The sequence below is a fragment of the Drosophila willistoni genome, unplaced genomic scaffold (genome assembly GCF_018902025.1).
Source record: "Drosophila willistoni isolate 14030-0811.24 unplaced genomic scaffold, UCI_dwil_1.1 Seg578, whole genome shotgun sequence".
Classification (NCBI taxonomy): Eukaryota; Metazoa; Arthropoda; class Insecta; order Diptera; family Drosophilidae; genus Drosophila; species Drosophila willistoni.
The window spans coordinates 52,862-62,357 of NW_025814495.1; the positions used below are offsets into that span (position 1 = coordinate 52,862).

General features: G+C 39.1%; 1 protein-coding gene across 3 annotated transcripts; it reads left to right on the forward strand.

The window, feature by feature from the left end:
• Nucleotides 1-218: 218 nt before the first annotated feature.
• LOC124461642 lies at nucleotides 219-2,988 on the forward strand. Of its 3 annotated transcripts, XR_006955172.1 has the most exons (7): nucleotides 219-386; nucleotides 464-603; nucleotides 770-830; nucleotides 1,697-2,136; nucleotides 2,229-2,426; nucleotides 2,669-2,708; nucleotides 2,762-2,988. XR_006955172.1 is itself a non-coding variant. In XM_047013146.1 (4 exons), exons 1-3 carry the CDS (start codon nucleotides 1,989-1,991, stop codon nucleotides 2,684-2,686), a joined length of 342 nt encoding a protein of 113 aa, XP_046869102.1. In that variant the 5' UTR covers nucleotides 1,665-1,988; the 3' UTR covers nucleotides 2,687-2,708; nucleotides 2,762-2,988. The 3 variants fall into 3 exon arrangements, 1 of the variants encoding a protein (XP_046869102.1); XR_006955173.1 differs by having other exon boundaries at nucleotides 219-530; XM_047013146.1 differs by lacking the exons at nucleotides 219-386; nucleotides 464-603; nucleotides 770-830 and having other exon boundaries at nucleotides 1,665-2,136; nucleotides 2,229-2,404.
• Nucleotides 2,989-9,496: the final 6,508 nt, after the last annotated feature.

Sequence of the window (9,496 nt, forward strand, 5' to 3'; positions counted from 1 at the left end):
AAAGAGAACATAAACAAATACATTTCTTGCAGATTTGTTCCTAGAAGTTACATTGAAATTATTTTTCACACATTCGCTGTGGCGTTAACCTGTTCGATACGGGAAGGCCAAATAATCCTTCCATAAATCACATGGAAGTAACTTAATACAAAAAAAAAAAAAAAAGGCCCAATTTGCAAAGTTTTTGAGTTATAATTTACAATTTTTCGTTTTTCCAGGTACCATGTTTCGCTTCCAGGTTTCCGGCGCATCTAGGAGGAATCACAGGTAGCTAATTTGTTGGTAAGTATTGGTCTCATTTGTTTTTTAGGTGTTGTCGTGACTTGGCCTTTGGGTTGCCAGCCAGCTCATGCCGGCCACAGGTGAAGAGTAGGCGTTGGTGTGAGGTAAGTAGAATCCTGCAAGGAGAGGATGATTTGCCAGGCAGGAATCCCGATATTCATCTGTGTGTTTTTATTTTCAGGTATGGGCAGGTTGGAGTGAAAGCCCAGTAAGGAGTTGACTTTTCCAGAGCGACCTCGACAGTTCATGTAAGCTTGTTGGGGCCAGGTGGGACGTCTCATTGGCACATTTTGCTGTGTTGTGGCAGTTTGTGTTGTTCAGGTGTAGTACATGTTGTTTTGGTTGCATGTTGTGTATGTTTTATCTGTGTTTAGTTGATTTGTTTTGCGTAGTTTTAGATTTGCATGTTTATTTAGTTGAATAGCTTGTTGTTTTGATTTTTGTTGCAATTTTATCTAATTCGTTTTTAATTTCTTTTTATTTATAGGTTTTGTGCATCAGGATTGGAGATGTCGGATCCGAAGGCGCCGACCAGAAGGACTCCGCTGGTTCGTTTTAATTTTTATTATAATATGAATTGATTTTATTTTGTTTTAGGTGTGTTTTGTATTTCTTGTTATATTAATAGTTTAAGTAGGTATTTTAAGAATTTTTGTGTTGTATTAAATAGTTAATTTGTGTATTGTATTAGTTCTAGTTTTAAATTTGTATTATTTGTTGTGATTATGTGCTTTTTCTTTAGTATTGTGTTGCATTTGTTAATATAGTGTTCTTGTATTCATATGTGTTGCTTTGGTATGTTTAAGTATGTGTTGTTTTTGTTAAAAAATTTTGTCAAACGATTTGTATGTATTGTTGTTTTAGATAGTGTATTTATGTATTAATTTAGTTTTGCTGTTCTTATTGGATAGATATTTGTTTTTGCATGATTTTAATTTGGTATTGTATTGTGGTTTTTTGCCATGTTAGCTTGATTTATTGTTATAGAGTTTTAAGTGTTTTTCTGTAGTTTTAGTTTATGCAATGTGTTTATAAATTTGGGTTAGATTAGACAGTTAAGATGTATGTTGTTTTAGTTTTTAGTTGTTATTGTTGTATTTTAGATAAGTAAATTTTAATGCATTTTGTATATTTTTGTTAGTTTGTTTCGTTTGTTTTGACGTTTATAGATTTTTGTTTTATTGGGTAATTATTATATGAATTATTTTAGTTTTAATTATGTTGTTGTATTAGTTCCTTAGTTAAATTGTTTTAAATTGCAGTGTTGTTTGCATGTTATTTTAAATGAGTTTTGTTGTGTTTTAAGATGTGTTGTTGTAGTTTTAGTTTTAGGTAATTTATATATTCTTTTATTTTGTATTAATTGTTTCATTTTTTTGTATGGTTTTTAATATTGTTTATTTTATATTTTTAGGTGTGAATTTGATGAGAAATTCGACAGCGTCAGTCCTGGATTGCTCCTGTTTGGATCCCGCATCAATGTCATCAGCTGACCGATGACCAAATTTAGCTGCTGCATCATGGCCATGAGGTCTCGATATATTGGCTGCATTTGACCAGGAGTATCTGCTTCTTGTGGCAGTCGTTGTTTTAGGGGAGTGTTTTGTTTTTGTGTTGTGTAGTGGTGTTTATTGTTGTTGTAGTAGCTTTTACTTTTGTATCGTGTTGTATTATCATTTTGTTTGTTATTATTAGTATTAGGTTTAATGTTTATTAACGTTTTGTTTGTATTTTCCAGTTTTGTGTTCATAGCAGAGTTCGAGCAGGAGACGGTCGTGGAGTTTTGGCTTATTTCGCCAAAATATTGCGTCGAGGGCACCCGGGGGAAATGCCAGTCAGCCTCTCTTTTAAAAGGTAAGTTGTTATTCCTTTTTTTTTGTAATTTTGCCAGCTCCTGCTGGTAGACTTTGCATCCTTTGAAGCTTGAAATATGTTTTTCATTGCAGTTGACGCATACTGGATTGGGGTTTCTCTTGTGTTGGCAATCCTTGGTGTCGTGAGTGCCGGCACATTTCATACAGGCGACCTGACCATGGCAGTAGTTCCTTGTATGTCCGAACGCCTGGCATTTGTGGCACTGTGCCGGGGTCAGGCGCCTGTGGAATTTTTCAATTCTCACTTGGTAAGGGCCTAGAAGTTTTAGAGTGAGTATATTCTTTTTTAATTCATCAGTGAGGGGCTCCAGTTCCACCTCAAACGAGTTATACGGAATCATTGTACGATTTTGCACTAACAGCTTGGCAAATCTCGCACGGTATCCGCTTCTTGTAAGCTCATTGGTGATCCATTCAACATGTGTTGAATGGTGGAGTCCTTTTATGATGATTCTAAATCCTTTTTGATTGTATGGTTGGAATGTAAAGAATGAATATTTGTTTCTTTTTAGGTGCGTCATTGCGGCTGAGTGGTCTTCATTGGAGTAGCAGGTAAGTTTGATTTGATTTCCTTGTTCAGCTTTAATTGTAAATTTATTTTTCAGGTTTAGGTTTTCTAATTGGGCGAGCAGCGGGCCAACGTCTGGGATGCGGGAGATCCAGATGTCCGGAATCCTCTCGCTTCGATGACCGCTGTGATCAGAAGCAGAACGGCCGTCATTTACGGATTGCTCGTCTCTCCTCTCACCTTGGTTGCACGTCGCAATGGAGCTAGTCGTAGTATTTAATTTTATTTTTGACTCTGTATTTGTTTTATTAGTTTTAGTTATAGTATGAGCATTAAAATTAAATAGCTTTAAGTTTGGTTTAAAATTGTTGTTGGCTAGTTTTTTTAGTTCTTGGGCAATCGTTTTTGTGGGTTTTTTAGCAGTAGTAGAGATGTGCGAGGTTATGGTTTTTTGTTTTAGTTTTCTTTTAATTTGTTGCTGCTGTTTTGTTTGTTGTTGCTGTTTTAGTGGTTGTTCTAGGTGGTTAGTTTTATTGTCACTAGTTTCATTAGTTGTAGCATTATAATTTGTTTGTTTGTGATCAATTATGTGAGTTTCAATGTTTTCACTATTTTTTTGGCTGTTGTTGTTGTTTCTTTTATCATTGTTAGTTGTAGTTAAGTGTGCCTCAATAGATTTTAAGTATTGTTTTATTTTATTCGGTGTAGTTTTGTTGGATTGATCTGGGTTGTTAGAGGGGGTTGGGCTGTCATCATCGGTGACCATAGGGGATATGGAGTCGATGTGGGTGTAATTTTTATACCCTTGCAAAAAGGGTATATTAATTTTGGTCAAAAGTGTGCAACGCATAGAAGGAAGCATCTCCGACCATATAAAGTATATATATTCTTGATCAGCACGACGAGACGAGTTCAAATAGCCATGTCCGTCCGTCCGTCCGTCTGGATCAACGCAAACTCCTCCTAGACCGTTGAAGCTACAGAGCTGAAATTTTGCATGTAGGCTTGTATATACTGCAGGCGTTGTATATCTCGGATTCAGCCGGATCGGATCACTATATCATATAGCTCCCATACAAATGGCAAAGTCACGAACAGTGACTTTTCTTAATAACTTCATTATTTTTTGAGCTATTGTCGTGAAATTTAATATTGGTGAGTTAATTTCACATATAAACGACTACGCCAAATTTGATCAAGATCGGGTGACTATATCATATAGCTCCCATAGGAACGATCTTTCGAAAACAGTGACTTTTATCAATAACTTCGTTACTTTTAATGCGATTGCTTTCAAATTAATTGTTTGTCAGTTTAATATATCTGGTAATGACTGTGCCAAATTTGATAAGGATCGGGTAACTATATCATATAGCTCCCATAGGAACAATCGGTGGAAAACAGTGACTTTGATCAATATCTTCGTTATTTCCTATGTAGGCCGTTCTTTCGCAAACATTAGCCTTTTTAGCTTAAACGTTTTTCCACTTTGATGGCTATAGGTAAGGAAAGAGTTACCAAAAAAATTGCAAGGGTATACAACTTTGACGCGGTCGAAGTTAGCCCCGGCCCTCTGGTTTGAGGTTGAATTAATGGAGATCGCGGTTTCGTTGGACTCCTCTGGGGACTCATAGTCCATTTGCCGCTCCTTCTTTATATGTAGCCCTTTGTTAGTTGGGCATATTGGTAGCTGTTGTTGTTGTTGGTTAACATTGATAATAGCATCATCATCGTCCATTATTCCCGCGCTTGCACAGCTAGGTGGGCGGGAGCGACGGGGGGGGGGCGATGTGGGATAGGCGAAAAGATTTTTTCCAGTTGTTTTAGGCTGGCAACAGGCAGCCCGCCTATTTTGTTCTCCGCATACGAGCTTTTGATCGGGCAAGGGGCATAAAGGGGGGGCCACTCGTCGTCTGGCGATCCCGCTTTGCCAGGCATGTTATCGGCCCTTTCCTTTGTCTTTCTCTTGGTGCGTGTGTGTGTGTGGGTGAACCGCTATGCGTCTCCCTTTTATATATGCTGGCGCATGTATGTCTGGGGAGCAAAAGGGCGCGAGAGAACCCTATGTACTAACAGTACATAACTAATTTTTTCACAGGCACGAAAAAAATTAACATGTAACACTTAGGACTTACACAATGCACATTTATGAGTTTATTAACATACAGAAAAAACATTTATATCACAGTTGCGGCTATTTGTTGTAATTGTTTATCACAGATTTTGGTTATTTTATTAGTCAAGGCTAAGTTTTAATTATTCGTCGTGTTGTTGTTGTTTTAATTAATTAATTAATTTATTTATTATATGTTTTAGCTGAGTTGCACGGGGGGAATTTATTTATTTTTATTTGTTAATATTTTTAATTAATTTTTCTTTTTTTCTTTTTTTTTTTTTTTCTGTTTTCTGTTTTTCTGTTTTTTTCTGTTTGGGCAACTCGGTGGTGCGCCTTTCGCCAAGCAACTAATCAAAGCTGCTGGCTCCTTTATTGTTTATATCCTCACTGGGATCTTTACAATGTATTTTGTTAGTGTCTTAAAACTAGCTTATAGATAAACATTTATTATTAATATTAATTAGAGTTAACAATGTGTTTTTTTTTTTTGTATTTTTGAGTTGTGTTAATTTAGTTATATGTATATTGGTAAGTGTTTTGTTAGTTTTTATTTGAATTTGAATTATGTATATTGGTAAGTATTTTGTTAGTTTTGATTTGAATTTGGCGGGTTGTGTTGTGGTTATCGATAAGGTTTTAATTTAGTTAGTATTTTTTCAGGTTAGTATTTTTTAGAGTTATCGATATGTATAGTATTTGTAATCAAATTAAGGTGGTTGGTCACATTTAGTATTAAGGCACGTTGGGAATGTAAACAAAGGTAAGTTTTCAATAAGAATGTGTAAAATAGTTATTAATTCTAGGTTAGTTTAAAGTATAAGTATAATTTTATTAATTGATGCGTTTCTTCTCTTTCTAGGCTGCAGCAGGTGAATGAGGGCCAGCATCTTTCGGACGAGTCGTCTCTCTTCCCTCCCCTGGGGGCATGTATAGCTGTCGGTATTGGCCGGCAGCGTGTTTTATTTTTCAGCAGTGCTTTTTATTTTTGGAGTTTGCATGCATATGTGTTTTTTATTGAAGTGATTTGTGATTTAGAATTAGTTTGTGTGTTGTAAATAGCTATATTTTAAATAATAATTAGAAGGATGGATTAGTATTTTTCCGATTTGATTCTGGTCGTCTGCGCAGAGACAACTTGTTCGTTTCGTCGCCGGAAGAGAAGAGAGACGCCGTCTCTCAACCTATCGAAGACTTATCGCTAACCATCGATACTTATTACTCACAATCGATACTTATCACTAACAATCGATACTTATTACTAACAGTCGATACTTATTACTAACAATCGATACTACAATACCGGTTTCGGTATATACATGAGTATTTAACAGACTTTAAATAATTGGAATCTTACAACTCGGCCGTCCTGACGAGGAATCGACCTCGATTCCAATTGTTAACAATGAAGGGGGTAAATAAGAATCTTAAGTGGCTGGTGTCGCCTTTGTTTGGTTATCAGAAGTGCAATCTTGATCAGGGGCAACCCATAGCTTTAATTTGGAGGCTTCTAGGACCCCATCATATGGTAGTTGGGTGATTTGGGAGCCCTCTACATCCCGGATAACATATCGGTCATTCGGAAGTTTCTTATGAACCACATACGGACCACGATACCGCCTAATAAGCTTTTTGTTCGTGCCTGCCGAAGTATCCACATTCTTAATAACTACGAAATCCCCCTCCTCAAAACTAACGGCAGGGAGGTGATGCTTCGAATAATATTCCGAATTATATTCTTGGGACTTAACAATGTTACGGAAGGCTAATCTCCGGACGTCTACCTCTGAGGCATCGACCTCCTCAGTTCTCTCACCCAACCGTTCGGTTAGTTCATCTACTACCACACCTCGTTGTTCAACACCGAATAGAAGTACGGAAGCGGCAAATTTGGTTGTGGAGTGGACGGAGTTATTCAATGCAAACTCTATGTTCGGCAGTTGTTGGACCCAATCTGCGTGGTCCACAGGTTCCGTCAGTTTACCCAACATGGGGCCCAACACACGGTTAACCCGTTCGACTTGGCCGTTGGCCCGGGGTGAGGCAGTGGCATTCAGCACATGAATTATATTATTGGCCTTCAGAAATTCTTCAAACTCGGAGGAAGTAAAGCAGGTACCTCGATCACTGATGATTCGGCGGGGTCTACTGTAATTTGCGAAATACTGATATTCTAATGTCTGGCATACTTCACGTGAATTAGTCGTGGCGGCAGGGTATAGCTTCACAAATTTGGTGAAAGCGTCAATGACAACCAGAAGATACTTTTTCTTAGAACGTATGGACGGAAGGGGGCCCAAATGGTCAATATGGACGGTATCAAACGGAAGGGGCACTTTCGGAATACTATGTAGCGTGACACGGTGGTCCGAAGCGGACGCGGAGTAGTAGATACACTTGAGGCAATTTTTAATGTAATTGTTAACGTAAGACTTCATACACGGGAACCAGTAATGCTTCTTGATCTGTGCACAACATTTCTCCGTGGCCATATGGCCAAGCTTCTCGTGCACTACTCGTATGACATGATTTACCATTTCGGAAGGGACATAAAGTTGGGGTATCCTCGTCGAGGACAGGCGGTACACTACTCCATCTCGCAGTTCGAAATTCGCTATCTCATATTTCTCTAACTCATCTCGGAGTTTGACAATCTCAGGGTCCCGGTTCTGGGTTAACTGCAGTTGGAAGTCAAGGTTTATATCGTCAACGTATGCGGCAGTTTCTATTCTACTTAGAGCATCAGCATGGGGCATACCAACCCCCGAGCGGTGTACAATCGTGTAGTTATAGTTTTCTAACAGCAGGGCCCAGCGAGCAATCTTGGCGGAATGTCCACCATTTCTCAGTGTCAGCGCAAGGGAATTACAATCGGTCACGATTTTGAACGGGATGAACTTAAGGTACGTCTCAAAACGTTTTAAGGAATACACTATAGCTAACGTCTCTAGCTCATAACTGTGTAGTTTCGATTCAGCGGCGGAGGCCATCTTAGAGAAGTAGGACACTGGGTGTAATTTACCGTCTGTTTGTTTCTGGAGGAGCACTGCTCCGAAACCAATTGAACTAGCATCGCAGTGTAACTCTGTTTCAGACTTCGGGTTGTAAATAGATAACACGGGGGATTCGATCAATTTCAACTTCAGTGTTCGGAAGGCTTCAAGACATTCATCGGAGAAGACATAAGGGGTATCTTTTCTTAACAATCGGGACAGCGGACACGCAATCTTAGCGAAACCTGATACAAATCGGCGGAAGTATGAGAATAGGCCTAGGCAACGCTCTAATTCCTTGCTATCCCTTGGAATGGGCAAATCCCGTATCGCCTGAATATGAGCTGGTTTAGGCGTGATACCGGCGGAATTGGCTAAGTAGCCCAAGTACTCTAGTTCCCTATACGCAAAACGGCATTTCGTCAGCTTCAGGCATAGCCCGTTCACTCTTAACACATACAATATTTCCTTCAGAATCTCAAGGTGGGTTTCAAAGTCATGCGACGCGACTAGAATGTCGTCCATATATATCACCAGTTGACCTCGGTTTATAAATTCCTTAAGGACAAAATAAACGAATCTAGCGAACACGGAAGGGCCATTACAAAGTCCGAAGGGCATGCGTACATATTCAAACTGGCCATCAGGGGTTACAAAGGCAGTATATTTGATTGAGTCTGGGTGCATTTTCACATGGTGGAAACCGTTCTTCAAGTCCAAGATGGTGAAGAATGATTTGCCACCCAGATGTTCAATGCAATCATCTAACAGAGGAATCGGAAAATGATCTCGAACTGTAATTTTGTTCAACGGGCGGTAATCTACACACTTTCTTAGCGTGTTGTCTTTTTTGCGTACAGGGACAATCGCGGCAGCGTAAGGCGAACTACTGTGGCGAATAATGCCAGCTTTCAAGAGATCGTCACAAATCTCACGCACCTCGATGCGTTCGTGGTGCGACAGACGGCGGGGGCGGCAGAAAATCGGAGTTTGGCTAGTCAATTCTATTTTCATCTCATAGTTCATGGGCTTGATTAAATCTGGATCAACTTGTACATACGAAGCGGAAATAATAGACTTAAGGGCTGCGGTTTGCTCTTCCCGTAACGCGGGCTCTATATCAAAGTCTAATTCACTGACAGCAGGGAGCTCAATGGAATTTATCGCCCTAAGTGCATCGTTTAATGTTTCCGAAGGTACAGCAGAAGTTTTCAAAAGGGGAGAATCAGACAACAATTCGGCAGATGCAATCTCATTCCTATCATACGGCAGTATCACTCTCTCTTCCCTAAATATGTCAAAGGACTTCAGAACACCAGTAAGTTTTGGATTTATACATTCAGTCTGTTTATTCATGAGTATCAACGATTCTTTTTCATATTTCAGTTCTTTCAGTTTACATAGTCTAATATTAATTTTATACAGAAGATCTCTACCTATAATCATCGGCAGTTCAGTTGCTTGGTTCGTCAGGACTTCAAACGTATGTATTATCTGTGTGTTGCGGAGGCGAACCCTACACTGAACTTGGCCTAAGGACAGAAGTTGGCTATTTCCTAGGCCACGGCAGTTCAAAGTACGGGGGCTAAGACGGCAGTTGGAGGGGACTTCAGATTCACGGATAAAGCTCTTTGGGCTGCCCGAATCAAGGAGAGAAAACATATCTATAAATTTCCTATCTTGCACTTCATCACAAACAAAAGCAACACTCACCAGTTGTAAATGG